This window comes from Trematomus bernacchii, unplaced genomic scaffold, assembly GCF_902827165.1.
Source record: "Trematomus bernacchii unplaced genomic scaffold, fTreBer1.1, whole genome shotgun sequence".
NCBI classification, from domain to species: Eukaryota; Metazoa; Chordata; class Actinopteri; order Perciformes; family Nototheniidae; genus Trematomus; species Trematomus bernacchii.
Window position 1 is genome coordinate 7060053 of NW_022987727.1, and position 19316 is coordinate 7079368.

General features: G+C 40.3%; 3 protein-coding genes across 3 annotated transcripts; 2 read left to right on the forward strand and 1 right to left on the reverse strand.

The window, feature by feature from the left end:
* The first annotated feature begins 326 nt into the window (after positions 1-326).
* LOC117494109 (vesicular inhibitory amino acid transporter-like) lies at positions 327-3500 on the forward strand. Its single transcript, XM_034144805.1, has 2 exons — positions 327-704; positions 1448-3500. The coding sequence occupies exons 1-2, from the start codon at positions 327-329 to the stop codon at positions 2633-2635; spliced, it is 1566 nt and encodes a 521-aa protein (XP_034000696.1). The 3' UTR covers positions 2636-3500.
* An 843-nt stretch (positions 3501-4343) lies between these two features.
* Positions 4344-11317, forward strand: bpifcl (BPI fold containing family C, like). Its single transcript, XM_034144806.1, has 16 exons — positions 4344-4454; positions 4617-4734; positions 4912-5011; positions 5119-5250; positions 6710-6865; positions 6949-7012; positions 7144-7204; positions 7640-7734; positions 7840-8016; positions 8104-8163; positions 9288-9455; positions 9834-9901; positions 9985-10027; positions 10126-10186; positions 10728-10804; positions 10919-11317. Exons 2-16 carry the CDS (start codon positions 4635-4637, stop codon positions 10970-10972), a joined length of 1416 nt encoding a protein of 471 aa, XP_034000697.1. The 5' UTR covers positions 4344-4454; positions 4617-4634; the 3' UTR covers positions 10973-11317.
* A 488-nt stretch (positions 11318-11805) lies between these two features.
* Positions 11806-19042, reverse strand: LOC117494111 (PRELI domain containing protein 3B-like). The gene is made up of 6 exons (XM_034144807.1): positions 18828-19042; positions 17019-17187; positions 15065-15154; positions 14241-14311; positions 13920-14022; positions 11806-13815 (listed from the first exon to the last, which is right to left on the reverse strand). The coding sequence occupies exons 1-6, from the start codon at positions 18857-18859 to the stop codon at positions 13699-13701; spliced, it is 582 nt and encodes a 193-aa protein (XP_034000698.1). The 5' UTR covers positions 18860-19042; the 3' UTR covers positions 11806-13698.
* Between the last annotated feature and the right edge of the window lie 274 nt (positions 19043-19316).

Here is a 19316-nt window from a genome sequence, read left to right on the forward strand (position 1 = left end):
TAACTTATATATATTTTTTAAGACAAATTAGGACCAATTTCCCTCCTGTCTCTTTTTTGGGGCGTTTCTTCGTTGATGCAGATACCAAGGAGCATTATTTGAGGGAGTACTATGGATGAGCAAGCGAAGGAAAGCGGCTGAGGATTGTTAACGGTTTGGATGAAACGGAGGGTAAGCTTACTTTGCGACGACATCGAAGAGGCAACAGGCATGACTTTACTGTAGCAGCTCAAACAAGAGAAAAATCACCCTGCATGCATCTGCCTCTCTGCTCTTTACTCGGTAGTATCATTTTCACTTGAAGAACGTAATTTATTGGGGTAACGATGGCTCACCTAATACGACACAAGCTCTCCAACAAGCTGACCAATGCGGCCCACACGGTGTCCAACAAATCCCAGGCCAAGGTCAGCGGGGTGTTCGCCCGGCTGGGCTTCCAGGCCGCCACTGACGAGGAGGGTGTGGGGTTCGCCGAGTGCGACGACTTGGATTATGACTACAGGCAAGGGATGCAAATGGATGTCCTCCAGGGAGAAGATGAGGGGGGACAGGTGGAGGGCGAGGGGGAGCTGGATGGAGACAGCCACTACCAGAGAGACGGCACCGGCCACGCGCCAGGCCTGAAGACAGGAGCCTCTCTGGACGAGGAGAAGCCAAAGATCACGACGTGGGAAGCAGGCTGGAACGTCACCAACGCCATCCAGGTAAACTGCTCTCATCCTGCATGTCTGCATGCTGAGACCCCGTCTGGTGCATGGCTGAGGCCTGCAGCAGGACCAAAAGTCACCTTGAAGATTTTCATTTTGTAAGATTTATTTCTAGAATTCCAGATTTTATTTAGAGTGGGATGCGCATGATTTCACATTATCCAAGATAAGAATAAAGCAATATGTTCTAACAAATATGCTGAGCTTTAAATGTCTTTAAACATTTTAAATTTTATCATGATTTAATGCAGGCTTCAATTCAACGTTTATTTCATGGTTTGAGAGTGGATTCGTTGCATCCAATGGGTGTTAGGATTTATTTATTCAAATCTTTTTATCAGTGGGGCTGCAGGCCGGGCCTGCTGCCTTTGATAGTCCCGAGGCTGAATGGCCCTGCACGTGCTTATCAGCATCTCCATCAAATTGAAAATGTAATCAATTTCATTTAAAATTTCGTTTTTACATTGTCTTTTTAATTGTGTTAATTCGATCCAGCACAGCCTGCTCAAACGAAAGGGCCGATTTTCAAGGGCATGGCTTGTGGTAAAATTTATTTTGCGAGGAAAACATGGAAAATGAATATAAATAAGACTTTTCTGCGATGCATTGTAAAAAATATATATCCTTTTTTGTTACTGTTATTATGTAAGAGGTGAGCTGTTTGAGCCCTTGCATGCCGGGTGCTCGGCCTGTCACTGTGATGCGGGCCTCGTCCATTAACTGCGCCTCTCTGTCCGCAGGGCATGTTCGTCCTCGGCCTTCCGTACGCCATCCTCCACGGTGGCTACCTCGGTCTCTTCCTCATTATCTTCGCCGCTGTGGTGTGCTGCTACACCGGGAAAATCCTAATCGCGTGTCTGTATGAGGAGGACGAGGACGGAAGGCAAGTGCGCGTGAGGGACTCCTACGTTGACATCGCCAATGCCTGCTGCGCGCCCCGCTTCCCCGCGCTGGGCGGGCACGTCGTGAACGTGGCTCAGATCATCGAGCTGGTCATGACGTGCATCCTGTACGTGGTGGTCAGCGGAAACCTGATGGTCAACAGCTTCCCGGGGTTCCCCGTCTCCCAGAAAGCCTGGTCCGTGGTGGCCACGGTCGCGCTCCTGCCGTGCGCGTTCCTGAAGAACCTGAAGGCCGTGTCCAAGTTCAGCTTGCTCTGCACTCTCGCGCACTTCGTCATTAACGTCCTCGTGATCGCCTACTGCCTCTCCAGGGCACGCGACTGGGCCTGGGATAAGGTCAAGTTTTACATCGACGTTAAGAAGTTCCCCATCTCCATCGGCATCATCGTGTTCAGCTACACCTCCCAGATCTTCCTCCCCTCCCTGGAGGGAAACATGTCGAAACCCAGCGAGTTCCACTGCATGATGGACTGGACTCACATCTCCGCCTGCGTCCTGAAGGGCCTCTTCGCCCTGGTGGCGTACTTGACTTGGGCAGACGCCACCAAAGAGGTCATCACAGATAACCTGCCTTCCACCATCCGGGCTGTGGTGAACCTCTTCCTCGTGTCCAAGGCGCTGTTGTCCTACCCGCTGCCCTTCTTTGCTGCAGTGGAGGTCCTGGAGAAATCCTTTTTTCAGGATGGCGGGAGAGCCATGTTCCCTGACTGCTACGGCCCTACTGGGCAGTTGAAATCCTGGGGTCTGGGCCTGCGAATTGGCCTGGTGGTCTTCACCCTGCTTATGGCCGTCTTTGTCCCCCATTTTGCCCTCCTTATGGGTTTAACTGGGAGCCTCACCGGGGCTGGCCTGTGCTTCCTCCTGCCAAGCCTCTTCCACCTGAAGCTCCAGTGGAGGAAGCTCCTGTGGCACCACGTCTTCTTCGACGTTGCCATTTTTGTTATTGGGGGCATATGCGCCATATCTGGCTTCATTCACTCGGTTGAAGGGCTCATAGAGGCGTACACGTACGATCTCCACGACTGAGAGCTTCAGAGATGACCTTTAATCAATGGTGATGTCTTGAAATGCCGCACTCCGGCAGGTTGTCATGACGCAGACCTTATTACAACATCACGTTAGCCACTTGACAAAGAAGCTCGTGAGAAGGATTATTTGTGTGAAATGTACATCTTTTTATTTTGCCTTCGTGAAAATGTGCAATAATGAACTCTACCATCATAGTGTAAAGTAGTCTACTCATTCCAGAAAACATGTTGTATTCACTGGACAGAGGATCACAAGCTCCGCATGAAAAAGGGGGAGGGGGTGGGGGGGTGGCGAATACGCGGGGATTAACATGTCCAGGTATCAGTCTTCATGCAAAGTTGTCAAAGGTCCAGTGAAAATATCCGCCATGGGTCTTACTGTGAGTGTGTACGTGTTTATATCTGGGGAATGAAATAAGTGAAAACAATGGAGTGAATATGTTATTGGTTTATGAGCTGCTTGATATTTCATTAATCCCACTTCAGAGAAAATATGACAACAAGGCACCAATCAGGTGCTGGGTGGATAATAATAATAATAAACAATGAAAACCGTATGTGTAGTTGTTTAAACATAATTTATTTATTTCAGTTCGTTTTTGTGTTTTATTTTCCATCTTTTGCCTATAGTAGTCTTCGTTGGCTTGTTTGTTTTCTTGGTGTTTCAAGTGTCATTCTGGATGAAGTGATTTCAAAGTGCAAGCTGGTGCAAAGTGGGTCCTAATTGTGTTATATGAAAAAAAAATGTCTGATAATATTCTCTTCCTATTGAACTTGTTAAATGTGATTTAATGGAACTAATCATGGTGTGTGAGACAAAGAGTATTTGTTGAATTAAGAGATAAATAAATCAAATATTTTATGGCTGGTGATTCTAATGTTTCCTTGAAATGTGGCCAGGGATGGCCGAGGAGCCTTTTTATTTTAATTGTTATGTTCTCTTCCTTAGCATGCAGCTACATTTGCCCAATTAGACAGTTTCTCAATGTTAGCATACCTCCAAAACATCATGTTAGTCGTTTATTTAAAAAAAACTAAACTATTAAAAGCTAGTCAAATAATTAAACTTAATACACATATTATTTTTCTTAAATAACAAAAAACTAGTAACACTAGTCTGATTGACATTCCCTTTAATGCACAAAATTAAAATAAATAAAAAACAGATATTACCTTTGCACATGAACCCTTCACATAGCACACTGCATGAAAACCTGGCACTGCTCTCTTTAGGTTTGTATTCATTGTCCCAGGGGGATATGTGTTTCCACAGCTGGTAAACAACAGATATACACCTAGCAAAACAGCACACCAGGGATTACAGAACATACAGACATCAACATATTTACAATTGATATCTGTTGATATATCATTGGACATATTGAAGTCAGATGTGAATTCAAGATGTAAAGTCAGCATAGAGAAGATCATTTTCACTTCCTTTTTCATGACAGTCCACCATGACGGTACTTTATTTTAAGAATACTCAAATACCCTGTTTCTGATCACAAAAATACATTTACATCAATCTGCTATTAAGAAAATGGTTATAATAATCTTCTTTTTTCAACATAAAAGCTGAATGATGTTGAGAATACAATATGCTTTTACACACTCAGAGCAGATTCAAAAATAGTTTCCTTTTCTTCAGACAGAGACACACCCACATGCACACAAACAATGCAGCAGTTTGCCAGAGTCTACACGAGTGCAGTAAGTTTCACTTCTCCTGAAACAGAAAGCTGCAGTAGTTGAATCAACGCAGAGAAGCAGTGAAGACGCCTTTCAACTCGGTTAATCATTCTGCAGTAATTCAGGTATGCTACAAAATATAACTTTAACAGCTTTACTGAGGATACTAGTTTGACTTTATTCACATTGCACAGTAACATGTAAAAGTCTCAGTATAGTTATTTGACTGTGAGGAGTTTTGTGATTACATTCATACTCACAAGTTGTATTTGGTACATTGCTTGCAGCTCAGTGGACCCAGGAAGATGCTTCCAGCAGTGATTGTGGTGCTGATGCTCATTTCTTTTACCTGTGGTGAAAACCCTGCCATACAAGTCATCCTGACTAGCAAAGGACTTCAGTACGGTAAGGCAAAATGAGGTGCCATTCACTCAGATGTTCAGTTTATTTAAACCTAAAATAACAGCTTCATGGGGCGTTAGATTGCTTTGACTCTCTTTTTATAAAGAACCCAATTAAATCGTAAGGAGAAATGTTTCATTCACAGTTTTTAAAACTGTACAAATGTGCTGTTTGTCCCAGGAAAGCATATAGGTGCAGGATGGGTTCAGGAGAAGCTGGAGCATAACACTGTCCCTGACTTCAGTGGTGAAGTCTTTGGCATACACTACATTCTAACAGGGTATGATTACACTCCTGAAGACCTCTACATACTTGATACATTTTATTTGACATCTTTACACCCCTAAGACCTGTGTCCTGTCTCTCCCCTCCCCATGTGCAACACAGCATCACCATAACAAAGTGTGACTTTCCAGAGCCGATTGTTGAGTTCAATCCGGACAACACAGGATTCACCACATCCATCTCAGGCCTCAGTGTGGCACTGACTGGCGGCTGGATGACACACTTTGGTCTAATGTGAGTTTCTGTTGCCAGTATACTGGAAGAAGTGCCTGGATCTTTCAATTGAGTACAAATATCAATACTACACTGCAGAACGTTAAAGTCCTGCATTCAAAATCTTAAGTTAAAGTGTACAAAAGTATTAGCAAAGTATATCTAATCTAAAATACCCAAATTAAAAGTATACTCATTATGCAAAATGTTCCATTTCAGAATAATGCACTTTAATATTGCAGCTGGTAAAGTTGAAGCTCTTTTAAATGACTTTTAACACTGCCACACCTTAATCCATGTTGAAACATGTTGAAGTAGAAAGTATATTTTCCTCAAATATGTGGTGGAGTAGAAGTTTAAGGTAGATTGAAATGGAAATACGTAAAATGTTACTTAATTACAGTACTTTATCAAATGTATTTAGTTGCTTTCCAACACTAGTGATGTTTGGCAGCTGCTCAGAAACCTGATATAATCTGATCATCCTCTTTACAACTACAGAAAAGTGATGACAAACAAAGATAACAATTTAATTATATAAATAAAACACTTCTCTTCACAAAATACATTTACATGAAGGCTAAATGAGGAAGTGAGATTAAGATGAAAAATTCCCTTTGTCTGTTCCGTTTATCTGGGGTCAATTAGAAAAGGAAGTGTCTCCTGAAAGGCACCATGTCAATGTCTCACCGCGGAGCTATGGTCATTTTAAGATAAGAAATCACGTGTTCACTTATGCTACATCGTCATTACTTTCAAAAAGGAACTGATACTTATGTCAGCCTTTAAATCACAGAATAATATGTTATGTTAAATCCAGTACTATCTTGATTCAAGACCAGTTGGACCAGTTAGGCTAATGATAGCAGTGTTGATTCTTAAAATTGGCACACAAGTTTGTTGTGCCCATTCACCCAACCAAAAAAATAAATAAATCCAGTAAGTTCTGTGACTTCCTGTTCCTTAACACAGTACCAAGATGGCCCTGTGAGTTCATACTGTAATGTCATCCACAGAGTTGAATGATTACTGTAAGTAACAGCCTACTGGGGATATTATAAGGCCTTTTTTAAAGTGCAGTTTAATCAAAGCACATATCATTGTTTTAGATAGTGACCAAGGTCTAAGGACTGCAGAGCTGAGCCCATTCTTAAATTGGCATTTTAATCTGACTTCATACTATTTCCTAACTCCATATTTACTATTTAGTCGCTTGTGGTTAAATTGATAACAACAAAATGTAATCCACATGGCCAGGCGAGAAACACATTTTTAAATTTCTTAATTAGATTAGATTTGCAATCAATACATGTATAATACGTTAGAATATTGACAAGTCACTGAGGTCAGTCTGCTGATGTTATGTGTATAGACAATACATATTCACACACGTGTCAAATGGTTTCTGTGACTTTGGGGGAAATAATTCTCACTAACACCAACTTGAACTTACTTTTTTTTTTTTATTGTGTGTTTTAAGCCATGACAGAGGATCCTTCAACATGGCTATCTTTGGTTTGGATGTGACCTCGGTGGTGGGGCTGGGGAAAGATCCTGACGGGCATCTGTCCGTCACCAGCGTCAGCTGTGATGCTCAGGTTGGAGAGCTGGACATTCAATTTGAAGGTGGAGCGAGGTACAGTAGAACAGAGGTAGAGAGAGAGGAAAGGGAGATACATGATGTGGAGATGTAAGTTCTGCATTTCCTTTTGTCAATAGTTGGATCTTCCAGCCTTTTGTGGAGCATTTCAAGGGGCGGATGAGGGGTGAAATAAGGAGCAAAGTAAGAGTTTTTCTTTATCACATTGAACAGTGGTGGATTTGTCAATGCTGTTTCGTCATCAGATCATTCTCACTGTAAAGATGTTGGTGGTGAGCATGGCAGGACATTGGCCTTGTTTTTTCCCTTTATAGATCTGCCCTGATGTGGAGGAATCCATTGTGAGCTTGGAGTACCACCTGCAGGCCATGGAAGGTATTACAGCCGGCTATCTCATAATAAACAGGTTTTAATAGTTTTTTAATATTTCCTCTGGGATCAACACCAAAAATATAAAACATATATTTTATATTTCTTTCTGCTCTGGAAAAGGTACAATGATTGTGTATTGTGTTAGTTGAGAACTACTTTATTTATCTGAACGTACTCTTTAACCAAACCATACATTTGGATAATTATATGTGAAATGATTTAATGTAATCCTTAAATCAGTTTGAAACCCTGGGGGGGCTGCCTCAGACTTTTAAAAACTCTGCCCCAATATATAGATGTACTCTTTTTTTGTTACAGATTGATACTAGGTGCTTAGTGCAAATAAGACCTTTATTTTAAAGCAATTGTCAAATAAGAGTCAGGAATTTAAATGTATATTGAGATTATTCAGTAACAAATGATTTCTACTCTCATTAGACTTGTCCATTCAAGTGGATGAAGACTTAGTACTCTACATCCCTCTGACTGGCGTACCCGTCATTACTGCATCAAGTATGATTCTGGGTCTTAAGGTAAGCAACACATCATTTATATTGGGTGCCAAAAAGTATGAATATAAATAACAAAATGGTAAACAGTAGCCGTAATCGGTCATTTTTCCAACGTTCTATTTAAAGGGAGAGTTCTACGATATGAAAACTCATGAATGGCCTCCCTTTGAGGCCCAGAATTTCACTGTGCCTGAGCAGCCCGACTACATGCTGTCGATGGGCCTGTCTGAATTCACCATGAACTCCGCCTCATACGCACTCTACTCTGGGAAACGGCTTCAGTTTCTCATTACTGACAGCATGGTAAGTGCACCTCAAATGTAAGAAGCATTATATACCAATTTTTGACATAAAACATGACTGTTAACAAATGTTGTTTCATCATCTCAGATACCTCCTTACATCCATGTACGCCTCAACACCAGCTCAATGGGGCCTTACGTTCCTCAGGTAAGTGTAACTGAATCAGCGTTAAAAGAACACTCAAGAGTTTTATTAATGCGGTCCATGAGCAGGACTGCATGATGATGTCATTGTGGTTCAATCATTATTATTGAAGGAATAACAATCCTTTAGTCGTTTAGTGAAACCACAGCTTGAACACTTAGTTCCATCTTCAAAATAATCTGGTTTCAAAGTAGTAAATAAGTAAAATAACAAATACAAGGCACATTGTATCTGAAGTTGTATTCATTTATATTTGAAAGGCTTGTGCAGTGCATTATATTTACATGGTGACATTAAATTGAGTGACTCTTAGTATGTGAACAACTCTGTTAAAAGAACATTTATATATTCAAAAAGCAGTTTTACGTCTGAAATGTAGAACCTTAAAGCTCTTTCTTAAAACCACTCTTGACTGCAGTTTCTTAGAATAATCATGGCTTTCCTAATATTTGATACAGAGGACTTTTAATTAAGTACAAAACATGTATTTTAAAGTTACTAGTAAGATGTATATTGAAAGATACACTAAAAGTCTGGAAAACACCATCATGCAAATTCTCATTGGTTATTTGATCATACTGTATATCATATTCATGATAAATGATTGGACGGATTTAACAACAACCTTCAACAATCAATATATCATGTCATTATGTTTTTATAAATAAGGCAAACAATAACAAATAATGAAGTTGCTTTAGTTGACATCTTACCTCATGAATCTTTTTTTAGGAAGAAAGTGATTGCATGGACCAGTCACTCACTGTCATGATTTCAAACAAGAACAAATAAATAAAATATATAACTGACGAATTATTGAGTATCCTTAGTTGACATCTTACATTATGTATTTTCTTAAGAATATGTAAGAATATATTATTATTAGCTCTACGTCTACTCACTTAAAACTGGAGTTACCCAGGTTACAGTATCATATTCAATATTCATACAAAGAGGTTGAAAACGATCCTTACCTTAAGCAGTGGAGACACACACACAGGCACACACACGCATGCACACCATCGGCAGAGAAGAGGTCCGCTGTAAGTTGTCTGTAAAGAAAACTGATTCTGATTAGTAGATGTACTCTATTATCTCCCTCTCTCCCTCTCTCTCTCTCTCTGCAGCTTCCTAAGATGTTTCCTGGTCTTCTGATGAATCTGCAGGTTTATGCCAGTGAGGTGCCGATGTTTTCCTTCCAGCCTGGTGTTGTGAAACTCAACCTTGCGGGCATAGTGAAGGCTTCTGCCATCGAGCCCAATGCCACCAAGATCCCTCTGTTCAAACTCAATGTTGTGAGTACTTCTGCTCTCAGTATGAAGGATATGATGAGTAGCCTACATTCACGCCACAAACAAACATTTTGCAAGCACATAAGAAATATTTTGTAGAAAAATTGTTATATATCTAATAATAACTTGATTTGAGCAAACAAATACATGCAGGTGCTTGGACAAAGGGTCACTTTTTAATGTGAAATGTGGAATCGTTTAACCCACTGTGGATACATTAAAAAGTTAAGACAGAACAAAAATGGAGAACCATTTTGATAATTTATTATATCTGCAGTTCCAAGATTTTTGTCATAATTGATTAACAAGGAAAAGAACAGACGGATTGATCGTAATAAAACAAATATTGGTTGTTTTGACAGCTGGCACCTTTTCTTTCAGGACTTAAAATTTGACGGTAAAGTGTGGGTCGCTGCTGGAAGACTGAAGGGCTCCATGGCACTGCAGAAGTGAGCATCACCATGTCGTAAAACACACGCCTCAGCCTGCAGTTAACTAAAGCAAAGTCATGTTGTGTCTTTCTTTCAAACAGTTTAACACTGACGCTGGCGGGCAGTGAAGTGGGACACTTTGAGGTACATAACTACATCACATAATACGTTAGAGGCAAACTTACGTGTGCACTGAGGAGAATTAAACCCAGACAGTAACAGATCACATGTTCTCTCTGCAGACAGATACATTGGAAAGCTTAGTGAAAATGGGAGTGATGGCTGGCCTCGCAAAACTGAACGGTAATCTTTTAAAGTTTGCTTTGCTCAACAACATTTAAACTTGGCAGTGAAAGCCTTTTTATTTCTTCACTTTTTGTGAAGTTTATCTGGGGAAATAAGCATAAAAGCTTTGTTATTTTGTATTGAATGTTGTGCCTTTTACCTATGTCTATGTGTGCATGTGTATATGTTTTATTATGAATGTGTGTATGTATATATATATATATATATATATATATATATATATATATAGGTGGGTGTACAGGTGTATGTATAATATTTATTTTTAATTGTATCCCTCTGGATTGTGAGAAACAGCATTTCAATCTCTCTTTCTGTTTCATACAAACAGAAGATTGACAATAAAGTTGCTTTTGACTACATATTTATAATTAATTTAAACGTGAATAGTGCTGCATCTTTAACATCAACGGAAGCAATGCATTTAGTCCTACAGTTGAGAAAAAGCACATTCCATACTGTATTGATCCAACATACTGAACATAATGTATTCAAGTGTGGCTACGTTGTCTTTGTTTCTACATGTACTTATCTGTTTCAGTGGAACTGGGCAAAGGCGTTGTTTTACCCAGAATGAGGAACGCTCAGCTGGTCAACACAGTTCTGGCGGTGGAAGAGGTCAGTGTTAGTAAAGGATCACTGTTGTAGAAGTTAATGTTTGGCTTTGAGAAGACATTTTGAATTAGGGGCAGAAATAGTTGTTGGGCTGACCATTGTCTTTATTTCTCACAGGGATTTATAGCCATGTGTTCAGACGCTGAGGTGTTTACAGACAGCTTCAACTGACATCAAACTGTCTGTTTACCTCATCAAACATGGACGCTCTTCATCTCAGCACACATTCTTTGCACCTGTAAACAAAATGGATTTGTGTTCATATTTAACGTCATAAAGCACCTGCGTTTAAAAGGTAATGCCGTCCTGATACACAGCATGCCTACAAATGTATGCATTGTATTTACAACCGTCATAACATATCAACAATGATTTAGCCTGCAGTTGATTTCTATAAATGCTTCAGCCTGAAACCTCATCTTTTATGTATGTTTTAGCATTTTATATTTTGTTAAGTGCATTCTGTTTCATATATACAAAAAAAAGATGTGGTGAGAATAAAATCATTTTTTCTAAGTTTGTTTCTATGTCACTGTTGCATCAAATACATGATCATTGGATCTGTCATTATAACCATTATCATGTGTTGACTCAAGGCTTAAACATTCGTAGAAAGTGCTGGTACCAGAGGAGACTACATTTAAAACGTAAAAACGATATATTCACAAATCCGTAGAAATGTGCAGGATGATGGATTCACCAGACCGTTGTCCTGCATGGGGACCTAATTTAAAGACACTAACTTTAATGAAATTGATGATCACTAAGAAATAATTTCTCAATGTATCTGCATCTCTAAACCAATTTAGTGGTGCATATTTTTAATTGAAGTAAAAAAACACTGAGACGAGACACTACACTACAACGAGATACGAGGCAACAGACTGATGTGACCAACTGAACCTAATGCAAGAACTGGACAGGTGAAGTTAGATGGTAAAAGCATTTTTTTAGGGGGCGATACACCTCAAGGGTTCAGGGTAAAAAAAAACATCACCACCAAATTCATGAAACAATGACATCTCTTTATTTTGAAACATTTCTTTAGATTCTGTTACATGTTCACATTCTTGGAATGTAACACCACCAAAATATAAATAAAAGCCTATGTACAGCCACTGTTCACAAATCACACTTCAGTAATGACACTGGAGGACTGGCTGATTCAACAGGAGTTAGTGATGAAAAAGCTTTTCAAAAGAAGCTCAGCTGAAACAGAAGCAGGCATGACAAAGACACTGACCTACTGTGGATAAAAGGAGATTTAATGAAGTAACTGAGAGCGGGACTTCGACTGACCTTTTGATGTAGAGCGCCATCAACAGACATAATAACATAACTTTTGTTGTCATTTTAGCTTTTGTAGAACCGTCCTTGTTAAAATGTCTAGAGGAGAAAAGGCAAGAACGCACAAAGAGTTACAAAGTTATTATGGCGCCTTCATCTCAGTGTGGTCCTTAGAGGAAGCAGGGAAACTGAACTCTGTAGCACCTGAGAGTCTGCTATGGGGTAAAGAGGGGAAGTGCATACAAATATGACAAGCTTTTAAAATCAAGTCAACAGCCTTTGTCAATGTTCACTAATACAAATACTATAAATAACAGTATCTATAGATGGTATGAAATGAATGGACGCAGCATACAGAGTGGGTTTGTTCACAGTTAAAGTGAATTGGGGTATTAAATGGGTAGAGTAATTGGAATCTGCACATATTATGTTGGCACACTCAGTGATCCTGAACGTAACCGTTCGATAAACATTAAAAACATTGCGGTCATTTTGATAAGCGCCCATACACTCGATTTTTTTACAGCTCAGTACTTGCCGCTTCTTAAGTGTATTTAAGTACACATGCTGAAAATAAGTTAGACATTCAAGTACTCAAATATGTTTACTCTAACACACAACTATACAGCACATCATCAATGTAAGAGAAAATACTAACAAAGGCAGAAGAGACTTTAAGAAATGTAGAGACCTTTAGCAAGAACAAGACCAGAACATCTGAGGACCAGTCCACCATGCTGACAGCTCCAACAGATCTGCATCGAAATGAAGACTCATTTCCTTTAAACTGCTTTGACAGTTTGACAAATAAACCTATATAATACAGCACCATGCAAGTACACCCATAAACTGGGCACGTAACCTAAATGCAGATCTGGCTGTCAGACAACAGCTCTGCTTCCTCTGAGCTGCATCGACTCAAATACATCTTTGACAACGTCCAGATGGGGCAAAGAAACCCAGACTCAGGCCAGTGGGAATAAAAGCCTGGAGTTTTGACGTCACAAGACAAGAAAGCAGTACCTGTGTTACTTTTAACTTTGTTGTTAGACTGTTTTACTTTGGTGGCTTCTTGTTACCGAGATATTTTGGTCTGTTCTGCTGTAGAAAGCAAGCTAAGCCATCCAGAAGAGCTAGAAAAATGACTTCATGTCAGCGGTTACAAGTACTCAACCTGCTAGCAAGGATAAGGAAACAATAAAAAGAGAGAGAGAGAGAGAGAGAGAAGAAGAAGGGGAAGAAGACAGAAGAGAAATTTATGAGATGACATGGAGGCACAGTGTGATTTTTAAAGAGCTTTAACATTACAAGAATAATTCCTATGAGCTTCAAGTGCAGTCCAACTCAACCCTGTTTCTTTTTTTAACTGTCATCAACTCAACTCTCCTCATCATTGCCCAAAGCAGCGAGTATCTAACTCGCCAACGCAGACTGCTGAGGAGGGAAGACCGCACACACACACACACACACACTCAAGCACACACATACACACGTAGGGCCAATGGGTGAGGCTGTGGTTATCAGGCTGTGTTGGCAGGTTAGGAGAGAGTAACTGTCCGAGAGGTCCACCGGTTCATGATGGCGGGGGGGGAAAGCTGCGGGGGCCGCGATCATTTGTCTGTGACAGCAGCTGCCATTGGAGCACGTATAGAACCACGAGCAGTCGCCGCCAACTCCTCGATTTCTGTGTTTAATCGCATGATGACCCACTCCATGGCTTCCCGACCCTGAGACAGACACACAGAGTTAGAAACATAATGTGTAGTGGCAGGAAGGCAATTTGTTCTGACAATATATATAATGATAAGGAGATTTAAGTAGTTGGCTTCACCTTGCCGGCGTTGACAGAGATGGTCTTGGCCATGAGACCCTCGAGGTAGCTGCTCAGACTGACACCTTTCACACTGATTAAAGCCTCCTGTGTCAGCACGGTCCTGAACACAACAGTCAACACAATGTTAAAGCTGTTGTATTTTCAGAAGAAGCCTTTTTAATATTATTTAAAAAAATACATGACATTTTTGACAACAAAAGCCATTCATCATTCTTAGTAATTCATCTTATAAAAATATTCAGACCGTAGGCCAAAACCATTTATTCATTACCAATAATAATAATAATAATAATAATAATCTATTAAAAAGTCACTTACTTTTCGGGGTCCTCTGGATGCGGCTTGTATGTCAACTTCTCATCCACAGATACAAGGTTAGTGAAGGAGATCTGAATGGACAAAATAAAGCAAGCATTAGTCTTTGTCTCCTGCACTCAAAAAATATCTACAACTATATTCATAATTTTTCATAAAGCCCTGCACACTGATCTGCTAGCTGTAAAGAGACCGCTCACAGTGACCACGGTAAGGACACAGGTGTAACTGATAACACTAACGATAGCTGGTTTGGAGCAATTATACATGTAATGTATTTACACCTGTGTTTGACATGTAATGTTTCCACTGTTAGACCTTTACAAAGACAATCACACAGCTTTATTTAACACCATGTTGGATTTGTGGTGAGGTTGCAAAAAAAGAGCATATCATGTCTAGGTGTAAGAAACCCATAACATGTCAACCGTATGCCAAACATCATTGTAAGTAATGGATATCTAAATATACAAATGTCTAAAAGGTCCCTCCTAACATGACCTTAAACGATCTTCAACAAATGGGAAGTAATAAGTCTTACGAACTGTGGATGGTATGTTAATACATGCTTAATGATAATCAGGCGCAAAGGCTTAAGCCTTGCCTTGCCTTGCCTTAAGAGTTTAATCAGTGAAAGGTTTTACAAAAACAAAGAAATGTTGTCTTTCCAGATATAAAAAGTAACACGAGAAACAACACTTGAAGTCCACGTATAACTTGGTGTTATCAATTGCACAGAAAAGTCAATGTATTCGTTTTCTCTCCTACTAAATGCCACAAGTGTTATGTATAAAGTAATAACAATGATCCATGTGAGATCTACTTACATTTGTAGATTTCAACTCAAAGCTCTTTTCTTTGGGGTCCACCACAGAATGTTCCTCAACATAAGTGCATGACCTTGTTAACCCGAACATCTGCAGGAAAAGGACACAGCTCAGGATTAGTTCAAATCCTGACATTATATTGTTCGAGATGAGTCAGGCACCAATTTCTGCTAACACCAGGAATGCGAGGATAATTCAAATTAAATGTGTCCAACAGTCTGAATATCTCAGATCAATAATAATCATGAATAAAATGGAAACTTCTGGAGCAAGGAGTCAAAACACAATTAGACACGGGAGAGCAGAGGCCTGTACTACGAAGCAGGATTTCCGCTTAGCGGGCTAACTTCAGGGAAACCTCGGGGTTTCCGGTCCTACGACGCTGGTTCTCTTTTTAGCGGGCTAGATCTCCATGGTAACTTATGCTGAGCGGCTAACCTGCTCCGGAGCAGGTTAGGTTGCAGGCTAAGAGATCAACTCAGTGAAAGCACCGCCTGCTGACCAATCAGAGCTCCGTGTGCGGAGTTTAAAGCGATCAAGTCATATTACAGGATAGAGGAAATACAGAAAAACTGCCGTTGCAGGAAAGACGGCCGGCAAAAATCAACTGACTGTGTGAACGTGAAAATTAATAGAATATCCCCTCCCATCTTCAGAGTATTATAACATTAGCGTTAAGAAAGCTTACTTAAATATCTGCCACAACATAAGTAACCAGATCAGAGTAACATTAAGTACAGTCCGCGGCACTGTGAGTGCAGACGTCGATGTGTCCCATTATCATTCATATCACATCACATCATAATGTATCATATAATATTTCCTTATCCGAGTCAGCTTCTTGAGCCGTATCTGGCCGTGCAACACTTACAGTGTCACATACTGTATGCAGAAGAATTATTTTAAGCAACACATTAAGTTGACGAAACACTCGAGTCAAATGTAATTAAAGTCAGATCCACTCGTGTCTTGGACGGGGCAGTGATTTCATAAACCTGTTAATGTACGCATTCAAACGCTTTTTCTTTTACCAGCTGTATTCACCTTGCAGGTGCAACTATGTGGCTTTTATCCTGGATAAAGTGTTTAAGTCATGGATGTTTAAAGTTTAACTTCTTCATATTTGACTAATATTAAAGTTCACTTTTCATTCAGGAAGTATGACGCTGCGCTGTCAGTACGCTTGTCCATGTTTGAGATTGGTCGAATGCTCCAAATACCACCCCTTTCATGTGAACGCGCACCTAACTAGATAGGACACGGCTGGCTTGAGCGATCCACTTGATAACCAGCGTCGTAGGACCGCTTAGCGAGAGCGCGTATGTTTTGGATTAGGTCAACCGGCTAACTCAAACATATCCAGGTTATGTTGAACCGGCTTCGTAGTACAGGCCTCTGGAACTTGATGGCAAACACTGAAGATGTATTTGAAGTTATGGACAGAGAATTGACAAAGAAATTTGCTGTAGACACAAAGTGACACAGCTCCCGCCTAAGGAATTCTGAAGCTCTCTCCACTAGTCCCATCTATTTAGCTAGCTCTGAGAATAATCTACATTCTGCATGACAAGACATAACAAACAAATCACTATAACACCTCTATCAGCTGACCCCAACCGGCAGGAATAAGGAGAAAAAACTACTCTCAGAGAGAGAGAGTGCAGCTTCCCAAGGTCGCAGGCCTGTGCTCAGCGAGGGGAGTAGAAAGTGATAAACTGGGTCAAAGTTATGGGCTTAGGAAACTATTTCCTCAACAATGAATGTATTTCCTCTTCGTGGGCATTTTAAATATTGCTTGAGGGGGACAGCTCGAGCAATGAAATCTGGGCAGAGGATTTACATAATGCGGAAAATTGAGGATGTCACAAATATAAACACTGTAATAAAAAAAAGTATGTTATCAATCAAAAATAAAGCTTCACTGCAGCTCTAGTGCTCTCATGATCTAACTTACAGTCTTGGCCATGCTGGGGAGGCCCCACTCTGTGCTGAGCAGTCGGTGGCTGTGCAACCGTCCCTCTGTGTCCACACTTCTGTCCAGGACATCTACACCGAACACACCGGGGTTCATGGGGTTGGGATACTTCTGCATCGCCGCCTTGGTCACCGTCTCCCATGGGTGGCTGTTCAAATCAAGATTACATTTAGAAACAGAAAGTCCCTAGGGAATACTTGCATTGTAATACATTTGGTGACATATGGACTTACCAATACCACAAACTGCAAAGCTACTGTATGCGACAACATGTTGGAAATCAGATTTATTGATGATGTCATTCAGCCCATTTTCACCACTTAGTATGATGGGCAAAAAAAATAACTTTGAAGATCGTCTAAGCTTAAAGGGGACCTATCATGCAAAATCCACTTGTTCATGTCATTTATACATAAACATGTGTCCCCTCTGTGTAAAGAGATTCTGAAGGTTTCAGGAAAAAAGATTCTCTCTCTTTTTGTCCTGATCCATTTATATAAAAACCTGTCTGAAAATGAGCTGATCAGATTTTGGCCACTTTATGATGTCATAACTCGTATGATTTTTTTGGCTTGTGTTACCACTAGCGACTAGCCAATAACCAACCAAGGTAACCCCCCCCCCCCCCCAGACATTATCACCTGAATCTCCTCCTAGAGCAACTTTGTGTTCTTTTTAACCAAATATCTCTCAGAGGGGCGTGGGGAGTGGCTCCTTATTTTCATCTAAAGTAACAGACAGAGAATCAGCACTTTTGAAACAGAGCTGAAACAGAGGGGATTATGGGATGCTACAATGCATGATCTGTTTGGTATTTCAAGCCAAACACTTCAGAGACATGTTTTGTATTTATGCGAGATCTATAATATATTGATGAAAAACAGTATAATAGGGGACCTTTAAAGCAAAGCTGCTCCCATTTGTTCAGCCTTATGCAAACCCACGGTAAAATAATCCTGAATAAGACTTAGTAAATATACGTACAAAAAGCAGTAACAACATGAACAACTGCAGAGATGTATTTACAAAGAGTGAACATCACAATCAAAATGGAGGAATAACCAAAGACTGAGCAGACAGGGGGAGGAACGCACAGCATAATCTTATTCATCAACATGGATTTCGCTGGAAACTTCTGGTAATGGACAGAAGCGTTTCGACTATTGTTACACACTGAACGCCATCTGTCTGAAGAGCAGGAATATAAACAATAGACTATGTTGTATTTTCACCGCAGGCTGACTAGTCGACAACAGCCTATCCCGTTATGTAACTGTATGACAGCGGTACATAATATCATACTCAGCGGCAGATAACTTCCTTGTGATAAATACGAAACTCAAGAAAACCACACGAATTATTTCACCATCAAAGTAACTTGAGCCTGAAACATTTTAATAACATTTATTATGACGCACACGGCTAAACAACTACCGTTACAGCATCTGATAGTCAGCGTTACCTTCATGGCTAACAGCAAAAGCTAAACTAGTTAACTCTGCTAAAGCGGTTTACCTCTAGTGCACACACACCACCGAGATATGTGTTGAGGAAATGTGAAACAAAATGGCGAGTGAAGGTTACATTTATTAATAAAAAACGACAAACAGTTAGGTATTTCACGGCAGGTATTTGGAGTTTAAGTTACCTAACTTATGTACAACCTTAGCAGCTAAGAGGCTAGCAGCTGCCCGGTGAAGCCACACAAAATGTTATCATAAAAGAGGAAACCAGTTGCTAAACAGACACATGATTATAATACACAACTACAGACACAAAACTACTCACTTGAAAATGTGCTCTGACGCCCAGATCTTCATTTTGCAAGGCTTTTCCGTCAAGGCTCGGGAGCCGGGTCGCTTAATGACAGCGTGACCGAGGTGAGGAAGGAAGGAGGAGCTGAAGGAGAAACCTTTAATGGACGACCCTGACGACCCTCCCCTGCAGGCCGGGACAAGAGCTGCACTCTACACAACAAGCTACTGTATAACAGTCTCAGGGTCAGGATAAAAAACACAATAACAAATCAGGCCTTCAGCCTTCTCAACTCATGATTGTTTCACATACCAGCTGCTTGCACCTTTATCTGCACTAATACATTATAAACATGGCTACCGGGGACTACTAAATATAAAGTATATTTATACTGTTTTTTATATGCATGGTATGTTTAGGCTACAGTGCTATATTTTTACTTTTCGATTCCAGCAGTAGGCTATATATTCAATACTGTTGGATCCACTTGTGACTTCACTTCTTTGAACACATTCTTCTTTA